Source organism: Pongo abelii, chromosome 15, assembly GCF_028885655.2.
Source record: "Pongo abelii isolate AG06213 chromosome 15, NHGRI_mPonAbe1-v2.0_pri, whole genome shotgun sequence".
NCBI lineage: Eukaryota > Metazoa > Chordata > Mammalia > Primates > Hominidae > Pongo > Pongo abelii.
This window is the reverse complement of record NC_072000.2, coordinates 62,188,247-62,206,529: the sequence shown is the minus strand read 5'-3', so window position 1 is coordinate 62,206,529 and position 18,283 is coordinate 62,188,247. Positions and strand designations below refer to the sequence as shown.

Sequence of the window (18,283 nt, the reverse complement as noted above, 5' to 3'; positions counted from 1 at the left end):
CGAGTAGCCCAATTAATAGAAAATATCAAATCAGTAATATGTTTTATAAGGTGTTGAGATTGAATTAAAATGGTGAAAGATCACTTGATAAATGACAAAAGAAAGATAGAATTTTACGTGTCGATTTCATTTTTATTTAAAGACTGAAAGACCCCGTGTGCTATTCAGTTTTCATAGAAGCTTCCATAAAATGTCTTGTAAGTTGGTTTTTACATGGAGTTGGGTTCACATGGCCATGAAGACCTCATATGTTGCTCATATGACTGAGCAACAAGTTTACTTCAGTTCTTCATGGAACTTTTATTTTTGGAGCATTAAGTCATATAGCCCCAGATTGTTCACTGCACAATTGAATCCATGATTCTTATGTACTAAACTTGTATTAGCTTCTATTAGTACAGCCTAAAAAGTAAAATGGAATTGGTAATTTCCTGATTATTTTGGTTTTTGAATATGGTTCTTAGTCATAATTGTCTCAGCAAATTATAATCTTTTAACGGGCCACTTCTTTTAATTTCTAGCACATAGCACAATTCCTGGCACATAGTAGTTACTCAATAAATATGTTTTCAATGAATTTACAAATGTGGATATAGAACCATTCAGACTGGAGTTATCCAATGTGATTCCCTACTTTACCCCAAATCAATCAAACAACTTCTAAATGTTCTTTGTACCAAGAGGAACAGTCAAGTTACTACTTTTGTTTTACTTTTTTTTGTCCCATAGAGTTAAAAGGAATGGGAAAGATTGCAATTGACAGCAGTTGTTATAGAATAGCCAAAATGTTTTACTACTCATTTTCAGGTGATCATAAGTATTTTTCTGAAGTAAACAACTTAAATGCTAATCATTTAGAGTCCAGGGACCACTTAGGACATTATCTTCTTCAGAATATGCAATGATTTCTTGGTGTTTTTAGATATTATTAACAGATGAGTATGTTGAGATTATAGTCAGTCCTTTGAGTCAGTTAGCTGCTTCAACTGAAGATCAGGTTTTAAAAATAATATATAATTATTTTTTCTCCTATATGAAGTAGGAAGAATGAGAGATGTTAGGAAACTTTAAAGTTTATTTAAAAAAATTTTGTTACTATTTCTAGTTCTCACTTTTCTTTCTCTAACAGCAATTATTTATTCAAGATACTATGCATTTTGATATTTCTTGCTATTTCATAAAACTACAAACAGCGCCTGCATATTTATTTTTGTATATGTTGTTCTCAAAAGTGTTCATTATGCTTTCAAAAATGAGGGCAACATAGAGAACAACACCTACTGCTTAAAATGGCAAAACTATATGTTATTGTCTTCTTGTGGCAAACAGAGCATTGCCCTATGTGCTAGAGGTACAGAAAGACAATGAATCCTGGCTCTCTAGGGATTTACAGTAATATTGGAGAAAGGAAAAAAAGAGGGACAAAATTCAAACAATGGTGTAGAGTGCAAATATGAAGCTCGTGTGAGAACCTTACCCTAACTCACATTGTTTGTCCTGTAACCAGGTATATTAATCCATCAAACGTAAAAATCTCTTCAATTCAAAAGGAAAAATAGTGTAAACTGGGTGAGTACCAAGAAAAGGAACTGCTTATAGTGAAAAACAAACAAATACACATTATTTTAAAGCAAATACATTGTTTTCAAGGCAACTTTTTTTTAAAGTAATAGGATATGCCATGATGTCATTAATAAAAATTTTTTCTTTTCTTTTTGAGACGGAGTCTCCCTCTGTCGTCCAGGCTGGAGTGTAGTGGCATGATCTCGGCTCACTGCAACCTCCGCCTCCTGGGTTCAGGCAATTCTCCTGCCTCAGCCTCCCAGGTGGCTGGGATGACAGGAATGTGCCACTACGCCTGGCTAATTTTTTTGTGTTTTTAGTAGAGATGGGGTTTCACCATATTGGCCAGGCTGGTCTTGAACTCCTGACCTTGTGATCCTCCCGCCTCAGTCTCCCAAAGTGCTGGTATTACAGGCGTGAGCCACCGTGCCCGGCCTGTCATTAATAAAAATTTTGAGAAACCTTTTTAAAGCTATCCCTAGAATGTTATTTTTCATTGTATAACTTACTGATCATGCTAAAATACTTAGTATCGAGAACTAATATTTTAAAAAAGAGAGACAATAAGGTTTTCAAGAAATTAAGTTTTTATTAGTTGCTCTGTACAGTGTTTGAAATTTCTAGCATAGCCCCTTCATAAGAAGAGGGCAAATCTTGACTTATAAGTAGTCTGTAGAAGGCAAAACATTTATATGATCTGAAGAGAAAGCAGAGTATTATTATAAACAGTCTTTAATACTGTATTTGAGGGAATTATAATGTTGTAAAGAAAGTGGGCCTGTGACAGATAATGTCATACCCTGCCAGTTCTATTCATTTCCTTTTCTGATCTAAAAGCAAATGCACACCTTCTACAGAGGCCTCTCCACGTTGTTCCTTGGGCATAGTTAGTACAGTGGTTAAGAGTGCTGGCAACGTGACCAAAGGCAGGCTCCGTAGCTTTTCTAAACCTAAGTTCTGTAAAGTGGAGTTATAATAGCTGGTAATTATTGAATACTTAACCAAATACTAGGTGTTTTACTTGTGTTATCTAATCTTTGTAGTAACTCTATGAGATAGATACTATTATTATCCCCATTTTATAGCTGAGGAAACTCAAGGCCCACATATGTGAAATAATTTGTTTATGATCACACAGCTAGTAAGTGACTAAGGCAGGTTGGCTCTAGAACCTGCATTCTTGAGCACTATGATGCAGCTTCTGTGGAATGATATTAGTACCTATCTCCCTGTAGTACATATGGGAGGATGCATACTTAAGATACTGTATGTCATGCACTTCGCATGGTGTTTAACATAGAAACTCAGTAAATATTAGTTATTGTAATTATTACTCCTTTATTTTAAAATGCTAGCTTCCCTTGACCCTCCAGAAATGCAAATGTGAAAATTAATACACTGTATACAAATGTTTCTGAGAGTTTTTGAGTGTAACTTAGTTCTGTATAATTTGTTTCTTAACAAACTGATTATGTTGACATTCAAACATGTGCCTGAAACGGAGCTCAGCTATTGATCTTCCTACTTTGTTTTAGATTTCATTTTAGCTTTTTCCATGAACTTCTTTATCTCTGTTGTAGATTGATTCACAACTACTGAAAGCTTGACAGAGAAAACATTTATTTACTGTCATTTTACTTCTGAGTTCTCTCTTTGCTTTCCCAGTTCCTGAATAGCATCTGCTCCCCTCCCCCCAAGTTTTTAATCATATCTTGATTTAAAAAAAAATAGGGATTTGGTCTATTTTTAAATGTTTTCCCCCCTTTAAGACATCATCACTCAAGAGATGACAACAGCTGTTCAAGAGCCAGATACCACTTTGTCCACGGTGACACAAGAGCAGGTTGCTACCCTGGAGCTTATCAGAGACAGTGGCAAGACCGAGGAAGAAAAGGAGGACCCCCCTCCTGTGTCTGACGTTCCTGGTGTTACTCAGCTGTCAAGAAGATGGGAGCCTCTGGCCACTACAATTTCAACTACAGTCGTCCCTTTGTCTTTTGAAGTTACTCCCACTGTGGAAGGTCTGTAAGGGAGGATATTGGACTCTGTTTTGTGGGTGGATCTCTTCTGTTAAGTGGACTAGGAATAGAATGAGTGAGGCAGCTGACATTGCCATCAGCGCGCGCGTGCGCACGCGTACACACACACACACACACACACACACACACACACACACACACACACACACACACACACACACACACACACACACACACACACACACACACACCCCTTTACCTGGAAAGGGGTGTGAACTCTGTCTTGTTTGAAGAGGTGTGGCAGAGCCTCAAAAGGACAAGGGTTGGCCGGGCACGGTGGGTCACGCCTGTAATCCCAGCACTTTGGGAGGCTGAGGCGGGCGGATCACGAAGTCAGGAGATTGAGACCATCCTGGCCAGCCTGGTGAAACCCCGTCTCTACTAAAAATACAAAAAATTACCCGGGCGTGGTGGCGGGCGCCTGTAGTCCCAGCTACTCGGGAGGCTGAGGCAGGAGAATGGCGTGAACCCAGGAGGCGGAGCTTGCGGTGAGCGGAGATGGCGCCACTGCACTCCAGCTTGGTGACAGAGCGAGACTCTGTGCCAAAAAAAAAAAAAAAAAAAAGGGACAAGGGTTTAGTTTGTAAGTAAGGTCTCCTGGTGGCTCACCTCTGGGTCCTCAAAGGCCAGACCCCCTGAGAAGGCTCTTCCTGTTTGGCAACTGTGCTGCTAGGAGCCGGAGCGGGGAGATGAGGTGAAAAAAGCATGGACCTGAATTTGAATCGCAACTTTGGCTTTCACTAATATTGTAGCCTCAAGCTAAGTTTCTTAACTTCTGTAAGCTTTGGTTTGTTCACCTCTAAATAATGCCTATCTGTTTTATAGGTTATTTTGAGAATTTGAAATCATGTCTACAAAGTGCTTTTTCTATATAGGACGCTCTCAAATGCTCTGATCTCTTAAAGGCAGTGAAGTTTTCAAATCTGTGTGAAAGCTACTACTGTTCTAGAGTCTCTGGACTTGGGAATTCCTGGGGCTATATTTGGCTGCTTTTAAATTGACATTCCAGACCCAGATCTAGGCTCTTACTCTATGACTTGATTTTGAGAAAGACACTCGGTCTTTCCAAAGTAGTCTTTGAAATATAGTTTAAGATATTATTGTTAAATATTTTACCTTTGGCAATACGTAATATAAAATCCTACAACATCCATAATATTGCCAATAGAATAAATGGGAGATTAAAATTTAAAAACAGAGTTCTGATTAGAGATAATACATTTTCCTGGAAGACAATACATTTTCCTGAAAGTCTTTGCTTTGGGGTGTTGGAGTAATACAATATGGGAAAGGAGAGCTGACCCAAGTGCCAAACTTATTGTATTGTATGATGTTGGTTCAATCATTTCTTGCCTAAAAAGTGAAAGCACATGCTTACATTTGCCGTAATGATTATCTTGTCTGTTGTGTTTGGCAGAACAAATGGACACAGTCACAGGGCCAAATGAGGAGTTCACACCAGTTCTGGGATCTCCAGTGACATCCCCTGGAATAATGGTGGAGGAACCCAGCATTTCCCCTGCACTTCCTGCTTCGGAGGCGTCCTCTGAGAGAAGAACTGTTATTCCATATATTACTCACGTTAATACAGCTGCCTCATATGGCCTGGACCAACTTGAATCTGAAGGTATTCATGCTTTGAAGGGGATCTTTTCAAGGACTGGTTGAGTGAGTCACTGAGCAAATGTTTTCAAGAAAGAATTAAGTAGGAGTATATTCAATCTGCAGTATAGATCAGAGGACAGTAAACTACAGCTGGGCCAAATCTGGCCTGCCACTTGTTTTTGAATAGCTTGTAAGCTAAGAATGGTTTTTACATTTTGAAATGATTGGAAAAAAAAGTCAAAAGAAGAATAATATTTTGTGACATAGAAAAGTTATAAAAATTCAAATTTCAGTGTTCATAAATAAAGCTATATTGGAACACAGCCATACTAATTCATTTTCATATGTATGTGGCTACTTTTGTGCCATAGCAGCGGAATTAAGCAGCTGTGACAGAGACTCAGTGGCCCACAGAGACTGAAACATTTATGATAGGGCCCTTTATAGAGCAAGTTTGCTGACTCTGCTATGGATCTGTGGTTCTCAACTATAGTTGACCATTCGAATTACCTTGGAGAGCTTTTGAAACCTCCCAGTGCCTGAGTCACTCTCCAGTGATTCAGATTAAGATGGTGGGGGGTGGAATCTGGCATCAGCATTTTAAAAGACTGCCTTAGATGATTTCAGTATTCAAGTTGGATTGAGAATACTAGGTTAAGATGGAGATGTTGAGTTTCCCCACCAGATTTTCTTGGTTGCAAGTTTTAATGTGGATTGTGTTTTAACAGCATTGCTCTGGTTGTTAATGCTGGGTTATTCTCCCTTAGGAACATCTCTGGGTTAGTCTGTGCTACTATTTGGAGATAGGCAGTCTCTTTATTTACTAAGACCAAGAAATTCATGCCAAATTGTACTTTCCAAGACATTGGCTTTGAGCATGTAAAAGAAACTTGGGGCACGGCTGCCTATCAACAAATAAGAAGACTAGAAATATGACACATAGTCACTTAATTAATCAGCATTTTGGCAGGTGAATAGTTCCTGGCTGGAGATACAAAATGTCCAGAGATTTATAGTGCAGAATTTCTTAAACTAATCTGGAACACTGGTAAGCTTTTGGGCACTCAATTAGCCATGTGTTTGCTGCAGTAAAAGACGTCGGATGTGCTATTATTTTGTTTTGTCTAAAGCAGGGAAGGAGATGGAGCTAGGTTTGCAGCTAACTCTGGTGCAGACTTTCTGGGTAACACTGGTTGGCTGCTGATAGAGGAACATGACATTTTAGGAGCAGTGTGGAGAATTCCACAGTAGAAGGCTGGTTTAAGAAACAGATCAAAGTGGACTCAAAGGCTAACAGCTCTTGCAATCCACATTAAGATAAATACTGTATGACTTTGAGTTTAGCATCTCATATTAACTGTCTGCTCTCCTTGATGCCATCTGGAAAAAGCAGGTTTCCCTAAATTAACCTGAGTTAGACATGACAGCTTTACCCAGCAGGGCTCATTAAATCAGAGAAAAAAAAATATTTGTGAATAATCCATACTTGTGAAACTGCAGTAACTTTCTAAATTTAGTAGATGATGGCAGTTGTATTGAAATATGTTAGAATTTTCCGACACGCCTAAGGTGTCCTGGGGTTTTAGTTCTTTTCTTCTACACAATTCAATTTTAGCTACTTTTTGATAATATATTTTGTTAGTTTTTGATCTAAATTATCCTTGTCATGGGTCACAAAAATATTTTTGGTCAAAAGATATTATTTTTGCTACATTGTTGGGCTTCAGATTTTGAATTAGCACATTTTTACTCGTAAATACCAAGGAGTACAACTTATGTTTAATTAGTATACGTTAATAATACCACTGTTAGTTTTATGCTGGTGCATCTAGTCCTCTGAAAGCTGAATTGACTACACTGATTTAAACAAATCAACCTACTAGACTCCTGGATGTATTGGAGGCCTCTATTTTCAATGCATGTTTTTCTACCTTGCCCAGGAATGTAAGTGCAGCTTGAAGCTTTGACTGGGTGAAACATTTTAATTCTACCATAAGTTTATGCCTAGAGGCAGGTAATTTTTTTTCTTATCTAGAACGCTGTATTACTTACGTCAGGTTATCAGCCTTTCTTGTTTTAGTCTCTGTGATGAGTTTATATGTTATTTTAACATCTTCCTTTTCACTAGGGGGCAGGAGCATTTCTCTGAGAAATGAGGTACTTTTCTCCATGGGATTTGGAAAGGGACATCCCTTGTTAGATATTAGACACCAAAGAAGAATGAACCTTTATGGAAATTTCTGAATCCACATCTCTGTTTATCCTTTAAGAGATGACTAACAGCCCAGATCAGTCTAAAAATGATGTCTACTTGTACCCTGTCTTCTTCCCTGCTTCTCACGTCTCTACAACATGATGACTGAGAGGGGGTATGAGTTTTCAAGGGCTGTCATAACTAAGTACCACAAACTGGGTGGCTTAAAACAACAGAAATTTATTCTCACACAGTCTGGAGCCTGCAAGTTGGAAGTCAAGGTATAGGCAGGGCTTGCTCTCTCCAAAGCCTCTAGGGGAGGAACCCCAGGGTTTCCTTGGCTTGAGGCAGCATGACTCCAATCTATTCACATGGCCCTCTGTGTCTCTGTGCTCAAGTTTTCCTCGCTTTTTAAGAATACCAGTCATTGGATTAGGGCCCATCCTAATGACCTCATCTTAATTATGTATGCCAAGACCCTATTTTCAAATATGGTCACATTCACTGGTACTACCGGTCAGGACTTGAACATACCATTTTGAGGGACACAATTCAACATGTAACAGGAGGTCTGCTTCTGAAGAGTTTGCCAGCTGTCTGTGAAGACAGACGTGCTACCTGAGTGATGTGAATTGGTAGAGTGGGAGAAGTTTTGGTGTGTTTTCCATTTCTTAGTCACTGAAGAAAGCCTGCCTTGATAAGTGCCTGCCACCTTGTGCATATTTCAGTGTCTTTTTATCTTGTCAGCAAAAATGCAGTTTGATTTTTGAAGGGATAATGGTTTATTTTTCACCTTGCCTGATGCATTTGACTTCTATGTATGACTTTTTTTTAGGGAATAAATATTCTTACAATGATAAATGCATTATACTCATTTCAGGCATACCTCTATGAGAGCTGTATTCAGCAGCTTTGAAATACAAACATAACAAACATGTTCTTTTTATTCAAAATAGGATAATGACAGATTTTATACATATTTTATAACTGTATAAATTAATTTTTGGACATGATCTTTGTATAGGTTGATTTTCTTCTCTTGTTGAATATTAATGTCTTTCCTGCTCCAAAATGCCAACTTAAAATTTCTGATTAGTCTTGAAAACATACTTGGAATTTATTTGGGTTAACTCTTTAAAATATTTTAGTACTAATATTTCTTACCTACTTAAAGAAGTCCCACTTTCTGTATGTTAGAAATCTGTCTGAAGATATCTACTTACTCTAAATAAATCAAACTTTTATTTTATTCTTTCTGTATACCCCCATGGAAGATGGAAATTCATCTGTGCTCTAAAGTGACAATAATAATTCTGTAGCATGGAAGGTTGTTGCTTTGGCAATTCCACATTCAGAAAAATCTATTGTGGGTCTATTTGTGTCAGATAGTAGGTTTCTAAGAACATGTGGGAGATAAGAATATAAAAACAGAGATTTCTCAGATCTTGTGATTAAGTCTTTGACGGTCCTCCCTCCCAACCCCCCGCACTTCTTCCCTTAATATTTGGAAGTCAATATCTGGGCCTTCCAGCTAGTGGGAAATGGGGAGCCAGTTGGTGCTTGCCATGGTGCGGACCAGACAGAGACAGGAATACAGTGACAGGAACACTGAATTTGCTTGGCCTCTTCTGGGTTAGCTCTTCTGCAAGAAAAAAGCAATTCCAGTGTCCCTCATCTCGAGAACTTGAATTCTTTTTTTTTTTAATTTTTTTATTTTATTATTATTATACTTTAAGTTTTAGGGTATATGTGCACAATGTGCAGGTTAGTTACATATGTATACATGTGCCATGCTGGTGTGCTGCACCCATTAACTCGTCATTTAGCATTAGGTATATCTCCTAATGCTATCCCTCCCCCCTCCCCCCACCCCACAACAGTCCCCAGAGTGTGATGTTCTCCTTCCTGTGTCCATGTGTTCTCATTGTTCAATTCCCACCTATGAGTGAGAACATGTGGTGGTGTTTGGTTTTTTGTCCTTGCGATAGTTTACTGAGAATGATGATTTCCAATTTCATCCATGTCCCTACAAAGGACATGAACTCATCATTTTTTATGGCTGCATAGTAGAGAACTTGAAGTCTTGATCTGATTGGTCTTATTTAATATCTTTCTGTGGGCATACATGTTGAGTGTTGAGTATTATCCCATGATATTATCTCAACCCTGTATTAGTCTGTTCTCATACTGCTAATAAAGACATACCCGAGACTGGGTAATTTATAAAGAAAAGAGGTTTAATAAAGTGAAAGAGGTTCCACATGGCTGGGGAGGCCTCACAATCATGGCGAAAGGCAAAGGAGTAGCAAAGTTACATCTTATATGACAGCGGGCAAGAGAGCTTGTATAGGGGAACTGCCCTCTATAAAACCATCAGATCTCTTGAGACTTATTCACTATCATGAGAACAGCATGGGAAAGACCCACCCCCATGATTCAGTTAGCTCCCACTGGGTCCCTCCCATGGCACATGGGGATTATGGGAGCTACAGTTCAAGATGAAATTTGGGTGGGGACACAGCCAAACCATATTAAATCCCCATTTCCTCATTTGTTTCAAAAGGCCCACTTATTACAGGCCTTATGAAACAAACTCATAGTAATTGACTTGCTGGAGAATTACCTTTAACATAGAGATTTTTAATTCTTGGCCGGGCATGGTAGCTCACACCTGTAATCCCAGCACTTTGGGAGGTTGAGGAGGGGGGATCACGGGGTCAGGAGATCGAGACCATCCCAGCTAACACGGTGAAACCCCACCTCTACTAAAAATACAAAACATTAGCCAGGCATGGTAGCACACACCTATAATCCCAGCCACATGGGAGGCTGAGGCAGGAGAATCACTTGAACCCGGGAGGCATAGGTTGCAGTGAGCCGAGATCACACCACTGCATTCCAGCCTGGGCAACAGAGCAAGACTCCATCTCAAAAAAAAAAAAAAAAAAAAAATCCAATGGAGAAACTATGTTTAACTTTATTTAATAACTTAATTTTTTAAAATACAAAACCAAATATATCCTTTAACTATAGTTTTTTTCTTTTCTGACAGTTTTTATTTGCTTTTCTAAGATGGTTTTGTCTGTCTTTATGTTTAGTTTTTAAATGATTGCATTTTTGACTTTTTTTTCCCAGCCAGACACCATACATGGGGCAGAAAGCTGTCATTATTTTGCCACTCATTGTTTAATCTATTTCAGAGATATCCATTTTCCTGCCTTCATGTGTGCACATGTCTGCATGCATGTGTATGTGTGTATTTAATATCATGGTTGTTTTTGTCCTCAGAGAACAATTCCAGTATTTATTTGCAGTGTCTCTTAATTTCATTTGCTGAAGAGATAGTGGTATTATCTCTCTTTCCTTATCTGGGGTTTCTAGTTCTGTCCCCTTCTGGGGTCTTCTTTACTGATAATGGGAATTTCAGGAGAAAGTTATTTTTGAAAAGTGTGCCTTCATTCAGATGACTGAATGATATTCTTGGGAGTCTGGTGGCCTCATACTGAAGCCAACGTCTTTGTCTGTTTCTTTTATCATCAATCAGAAAAAAACTGAGAAATACATTGTTAAAGTAGCATTAGGGAGAAGTTTTTAAGATATTTTTCTTTTTTTTTTTTTGCAGTTGCAAGATTTAATAGAGGGAAGACAGAGCTCCCATACAGAGGGAGGGGACCCAAAGAGGATAGCTGTTGCCAGCTCAAATGCCTGGGTTTATATCCTGATCATTGTCCCTCCCACTGTGCTCTCAGGTGATAGATGATTGGCTATTTCTTTGCCTCCTGTTTTAGCCTAATTAGCGTTTTAGTGAGCTCTCTTTACTATCTGACTGGTCGGGTGTGAGCTAAGTTGCAAGCCCCGTGTTTAAAGGTGGGTGCAGTCACCTTCCCAGCTAGGCTTAGGGATTCTTAATCGGCCTAGGAAATCCAGCTAGTCCTGTCTCTCAGTCCCCTCTCTCAACAGGAAAACCCAAGTGCTGTTGGGGAGAATGGCCGACGACCGCCCTAACTGCTTCCTGCTGAATTGGGGCATAGTAGGGGTTGTGCAGTTGAGATTTCCTCGGGAGGGGTGCCTTTGATGTCATTAACATCAGAGTACAGGCTAGCAGGCCAGTCCAGGGATCTGTGGTAGATTTTAGTCATGGACTGCATCTGGGGCTCCATTTGAAGAACGATTTGTAGTTTTACAGCTTGGATTCTGGAAGAGACAAACTTAACAAAGAGATTAAAGATACAGGCATTGAAATATATGGCCTGCAGTGCAGGGGATTATTTCTTTGGCATACTTCATAGGCCCTGACTATCTGCTTGATAGTTTTGAAAAGGCCTGGTCCAGTAAATAATAATTTGGCCATCTGATGGGTGCTATCAATGCCTAAGTGAAAGGTTTGGTGAAGGTTTTTAAGTAATTTCTATTGGTTAGCTGCAGGCAAAAGTATTTTTCCTTCTTCGGTGGCTAGCCATCTGGAGAGGAGAAAAGTATGTCCTCATGAGGTTCCCTATTCTATTTTTCCTTCTGAGTAGTGGGGCTTGGTTTCCCGGAGGGGATTACCCCATACTAGGGGTCCTTCTATAAGCATTTCTAATGAAGGGTCCTGCCTTGCGGTTCTTTTGGCTTCAATGTCCACTTGGTGGTTTCCTTCTATTTTCCTTTCCTTTCCTTTCTGATGACCCCGGCAGTGTAAGACGGCCACCTCTTTAGGTTTCTGTGCAGCCAATAATAATCTCCTAATGGCTTCCTGATGTTTGATAGGTGTTCCCTTGGAAGTTAGGAATTCCCTTTCTCTCCATATTGCTGCATGGGCATGGAGGACTAGGTAAGCATACTTAGAGTCTGTATATATATTTACCCTTTTTCCTTCTCCTAATTTTAGTGCCCAAGTGAGGGCTATTAGTTATGCCAACTGAGCACTAGTTCCTGGAGTGAGGGCATTACTTTCAAGTATTCCATTATCACTGACCACTGCATACCTCGCTTTTCAAAGTCCTCTTTCTACAAAGGAACTTCTATCAGTATACAAGCTGAGGTTGGGGTCAGTCAAGGGAACCTCTAAAAGGTCCCGTCGAGCAGCATAGGTTTGAGCAACTACTTATTGACAGTTATATTCTATATTTTCTTTATTGTCTGGAAGAAATGTGGCTGGGTTAAGAGTTGCACAAGTATGCAGTTGCAGCACTGGCCCTTCAAGTAATAGAGCCTGATATTTAAGTAAATGGTTGTCTGACAGCCACAAGTCTCCTTTAGCAGTGAGTATGCCATTCACATCATGAGATGTCCACACAGTAAGATCTCTTCCCTGTATTATTTTAACTGCTTCAGATAGTAAGACTGTTACTGCTACCACTACCCATAAACAGTGAGGCCAACCCTTTGCCACTACATCAATTTCTTTACTCAGGTATGCCATGGGTTGCAAGCTTGTCCCTTGGATCTGTGTAAGGCCTCTTAGAGCTATTCCTGTTTTTTCTGTGACATATAAAGAAAAGTCTTGCCCTGTTGGCAAGCTTAACACTGGGGCTTGGGTTAGGGCCGTCTTTAGGGCCTGGAAAGCCGCTTCTGCTTCAGGTGTCCATCTTACTGAATGGGTATTGGCTTTCTGAGTTTCCTTAATTAGTGTATATAATGGTCTGGCTATTTCGCTGTACCTGGGAATCCATATTCGGCAGAAACCTGTTATGCCAAGGAACCCTCTTAGCTGCTTTAGGGTTTTGGGATGAGGATAAGCCAGTATAGGCTGGATATGTTCCTCACTGAGGGCCTTGGTACCTTTGAATAATTTTAGCCCTAAGTATTTAACCTGCTGTGAGCAGAGCTGAGCCTTTGGTTTGGAAACCTTGTAGCCACAGGTAGCGAGGAAATTTGAGAGCGCTTGGGTGGCTTGATGGCACAAGGTTTCTGAACTGACGGCTAAAAGTAAATCATCCACGTACCGAAGGACAAGAGCGTCCAGGTATGAGAATTGGCTCAAGTCTTGGGCTAATGCCTGGCCAAATAGATGGGGGCTATCACTGAACCCTTGGGGTAAAACAGTCCAGGTGAGTTAAGACGTTGGGTTTGAAGGATCTTCAAAGGCAAACAAGAATTCAGAGTCAGGATGTACAGGGATGCAGAAAAAGGCATCCTTAAGGTCCAGGACTATAAATCACTCTGCTTCCTCTGGTATTTGGGAAAGCAGAGTATAAGCGTTAGGTACAGCTGGGTCTAGAGGGACAATGGCCTCATTGATAATCCTCAGATCTTGCACTAACTTCCACTGTCTGCTGGGTTTCTGTACTCCTAAAATTGGAGTATTGCAGGGGCTATTGCATGGTTTTACTAGGCCTTGGGCTTTTAGGTCCTTAACAATCTTTTGGAGTCCTTGTTGAGTCTCGGGTCTAAGGGGATACTGCCTTTGGTAGGGAAAGGAGGCGGAATCCTTTGGTTTAACTTGAACAGGATGAGCATTCTTTGCTTGTCCATATTGTCCTTCTGTTGCCCAGACTTCAGGATTAATTCCTTCTTCAAGCAGGGGACAACAAATGGGTATTCCTTCTCCTATGTTCAGTTGTATAATGGCCCCTGCTTTTGCTAGAATGTCTCTCCCTAACAAGGAAGTGGGGCTTTCAGGCATAATTAGAAAAGCATGTGAAAAGAGTAAAGCTCCTCAGTCACAACTTAGTGGCTGGGAGAAGTATCTAGTGACTGGCTGTCCTAGGACCCCTCTGATAGTGACAGATCTGGAGGACAGTTGTCTGGGACAGGAGAGTAAGACTGAGAAGGCTGTGCCAGTGTCCAGGAGACAGTTAACCTCCTGGCCCTCAATGGTGAAGCATACTTGGGGCTCTGTGAGGTTGATGGCATGGGCTGGTGCTTGCCCCAGTCACCCTCAGTCCTGCTGCTGGATCATCTGATTAGTGGCTTCTGACTCAGAGGACCTTCACCCCCTGGGGCAGTGGGCCTTCCAGTGATTCCCTTGACATTAAGGGGCATGGACGAGGGGGCGGCTTACTTCTACTTGGACAATCTTTTTTAAAGTGTCCTTGTAGACCGCACTGGAGGCAAGCCCTATTAGGCATTAGATTTGCCCAGCTTTTCCCTTTTCCAGAGCCTCCAAAGTCTGCTTGCCTGAGGGCCATGACTAAAGTGGTGGCCTTTTTTTTTTTTTTTATCCCGTTTGTCCTGTTCCGCTGCTCCTCCTGATCTCTATTATAAAAAACCGAGGTTGCTAAGTTCAATAGGGTTTCTAAGTTTTGCTGTGGGCCTAAGGCGGACTTTTGAAGTTTTTTTCTAATGTCTGTAGCTGACTGGGTGATAAACTTATCCTTTAAGATTAGTTGGCCTTCAGTAGAGTCAGGTGACGGGGAGGTATGCTTTCTCAATGCCTCCCTTAGTCTCTCTAGAAAGGCAGTAGGATTTTCTTCCTTTCCCTGTGTTATAGTGGACATCATTGAATAATTCATAGGCTTCTTCCTAGTTTTCCTTAGTCCTTCTATCATGCAAATTAGCAAAATCCCATCAGAAGGCCATATTTATAAAACCAAGTTTGAGTGATTTTTCCTTTGGTTGCTGCTGTGTGGTATATGATGTTAAAGATCAAGAAGAGTGTGATAGGCTTGAACTGTCTCCTGCTATTTGTGATTCTGTAGTGTGAGATTATGAATGTTCACTCTGTGTTAAGAATGGGCACGAGTATTGGCTTTTGTTCTTGTAAATGCTTTGGATTCTGATTTAACTTTGCCTCAATGACAGAGCCACTTAACTGATACACAGTGGAGATGACATGGAAAAGAGTATTCCATGGAATATGCTCTTCATTTGATTTTAATGGTGAACTCAATGCTAGGTCTTTCTCCCCCAGATGCCTGTTCTGTTGAATGGGAATTAAATAAAAAATAATTTTATAACTATTAACATGAACACATGAAACATCTAATACTTTTTGCCAAATATGTTAGGGAAGGATGAGATTTCCTTTTCTTGTTTTCATTTTTGTGTCACTTTAAGTGTCTTATATGACAGATTATGAAACACAGAATTGCTGGGGATTTCAGTTATCAGTTGCCTCTTATGGTAAGTCATTTTGTTGTCTTTTCCTGAAATCATCGTGCTTTCTTTGGCATTTATGACAGAGCTCTATTCCTAAGTACCTGCATGCTCTGTGGGTTAGTACATCCATTACTTAGCACTCAGAATGGTCATCACGTTTGCTAATAATGCTCATATAGCCTGTGGTATTTCAAAAATATTTGAAATCAATATTCTGAGGTATTGCCATAAAGCTGTGTTCACAAATTCTGCTGTTGAAGAAAGATAACTGACATTTACTGTCATTTTTCTGGTATGCTTTCCTGCCACAGGGAATTCATTTATTGGTATAATTGCAATTAAGTAACCTTGTAGAGTTGGTTCCCCTCATCTATTTTTTTGTGTGTGTGTGCCTTTTTTTGCCAGTCCGGCCCTGCTTAGTAAGCTTATCTTAGACACTCATAAAATTATACAGAATGGCTCATGATGGTGAAAGGATTTAGCTTTGTACATATTCAGTGGTTTTATTTATTCTTTCAGTTATGTGTGCATTTAACAAGTATTTATTTGGCTGTTCAGATGATACCAAGAATAATTGGGGGTGGATCTTGCTCTTAAGGGAGCACAAGTGCTAGTAGAAGAGGTAAGATAGATATCTACAGAACAGAAATGCAACATAGAAGTAAGGACTAAACTCTGATGTTTTAATCTTGACCAAATTCCTATCTAAGGGGTCTGGAGAGTCATGCCCTACAAATCATAAATTTTCATCAGATGGGTTTTATTTAACCCTATATATTGTGACTTACTTTCCAACTTGACTCTGGCATAACATTATGAGACAAGGAAGAAAATATAAATATTTTACCCCAAAACATGTTTCTTTGCCATATGTTGAAATGGCCCTGCAAAGCGTCCTTTGTGGAGAAAAATGTGCTTCTGTAAAGAATCTCCGTTAACGAAGCTAGATCTTTTTCTTCCTGACCTTCCCAATCCTAAAGAGATTAACTAAAATCTGAATAGGAAACATTTGTCACCTATTGTTTCTAAGGGCAGCCACTATAAGACTTCAAAAGAACTTTTGTCTCCACAATCTTTATCTTAACCTGAACATTCCCTTTCTGTCAATCCCAGGTCTTCCCCACCACCTTGGGCACATGTTCTCATAACCTCCTGAGGGTTGTGTCACGGGCCATGGTTATTCATATTTGGCTCAGAATATATCTCTTCAAATATTTTACAGAGTTTGACTCTGTTCATCGACAGAAGGCAGAAAGGATCACAAAAAAAGGACTCTAAGTAAGAGTCAGGAGAGAAAAAGGACTCTAAGAGTCAGGAGAGACTTTAGTTCCATCTTAGAAAAACACTGGATTGGTGTATACCCCTGTGTGTCTTTGTGTGTGTGTGTGTGTGTGTGTGTGGCATGGGGGAGTGTTTGTGTTATAGATTTGTGTATATATGTACAGTAATGTGCTGTATAATGAAGTTTTGGTCAACAACACACCTCATATATGACAGTGGTCCCATATGATTATAATATTGTACTTTTACTGTACCTTTTCTATGTTTAGATACACAAATACTTACCATTGTGTTACAGTTGCCTACAGTATTCAGTACAGTAACAGGCTGTACAGGTTTGAAGCCTAGGAGCAATAGGCTATACCTTATAGCCTATGTGTGTAGTAGGCTACACCTTCTATATTTGTGTATGTACACTCTGTGATGTTTGCATGATGACGAAATCGCCTAATGACACATTTCTCAGAATGTATCCCCATTGTTAAGTGATGTACAACTGTATATTTATAATTTTATTGATAATTGTAGAAAAATGAGTGGGAACAAACCTAACAATATGGAAAAAATTCTAAAGAGTGGTGAATAGAAACCATATGCATCACACTAGCAATAAATTATTTTATAGCCATGCAATCAACCAAGTCATAGCTCACTGGTTAGATGAATTATTTCTTAAGAATAGCTTTTAACAACTGGAGCAGCGCTTTTCCATGAAGAACAGGCAATCAGGTGCTCAGCCTCAGGCTAATAAATATCTAGTTTACAGTAAACTAGAAATTTCTATAGAAAGAGATACATGTCTCTTTTGAGGGTGATGTTCAGACTCCTGGCAAAAGGATTTGTTCTGACTGTTTAATCTGGGCACAGACTCCAGGATTGAGAATCCCTGTGGGCAGTGGTCCAAGCAGGGCTTTCCGCGTGTAGTGGCTTTTGTGCAGATGCTGAGGTAAACACGTAGCTTGGAACTATATGTGAGTGGTAGAAATTTCAAAGATATTTTAGATGCTTGCAGAAAATTAAGGCATTTTCAAAGGCATGATTTTTCAATATGAGGATAGACATATGTAAGTATTCTTTGATTGGTGCAAACATGAGAATTTTATTGCATTGGAGGACAAACGATTACAAACCTTAAAAATGTATAGAATAATGTGTGGATAGTATCAACTACACTTTATCAAGCTGTATTCATAACCATGGAGTTGTTTTGCCATCGGACTACCTCTTAACATTTAAATGAATGTATGTCCCTGAGGGAAAAGATTAGAAGAAAAATGTAATACACCAATTTAAATGACCTTACAAGATTTAAAAATTATCACATTTGGAAGCATTACATTGGTCCTGAAAGATTTACATTGATTTTGCCCTCATTTACCAGGGCCTTTTCTTCTCCAGCCATTCTGCCTCCTTCTACATTGCTTATCTCTAGACACAATAGTCTACAGAAATTTCTTCTTCTGTTAAAACAGCATAAAGAATCTGCAACGTTTTAGCAGGAGAAGGAGATTCTCCAGGTGGGCAGGAGCCTGGTGCTGCTCCCTCTGGATTTTTTCAAGGTGTCTGCTTCACATGCTCT

At 39.6% G+C, this 18,283-nt stretch overlaps 1 protein-coding gene across 7 annotated transcripts in view; it reads left to right on the top strand.

The window, feature by feature from the left end:
* Positions 1-18,283, top strand: part of ARMH4 (armadillo like helical domain containing 4) — a 200,304-nt gene that overhangs the window by 63,715 nt on the left and 118,306 nt on the right. For 5 of the 7 annotated variants that reach the window (XM_054530674.2, XM_024231939.3, XM_024231940.3 and 2 more), the window contains 2 exons: positions 3,333-3,584; positions 5,020-5,229. In XM_054530674.2, coding sequence (XP_054386649.2) covers positions 3,333-3,584; positions 5,020-5,229 — 462 coding nt within the window. The remainder of the gene's footprint in view (positions 1-3,332; positions 3,585-5,019; positions 5,230-18,283) is intronic. The other 2 variants (XM_063715878.1, XM_054530675.2) reach the window with 1 other exon arrangement.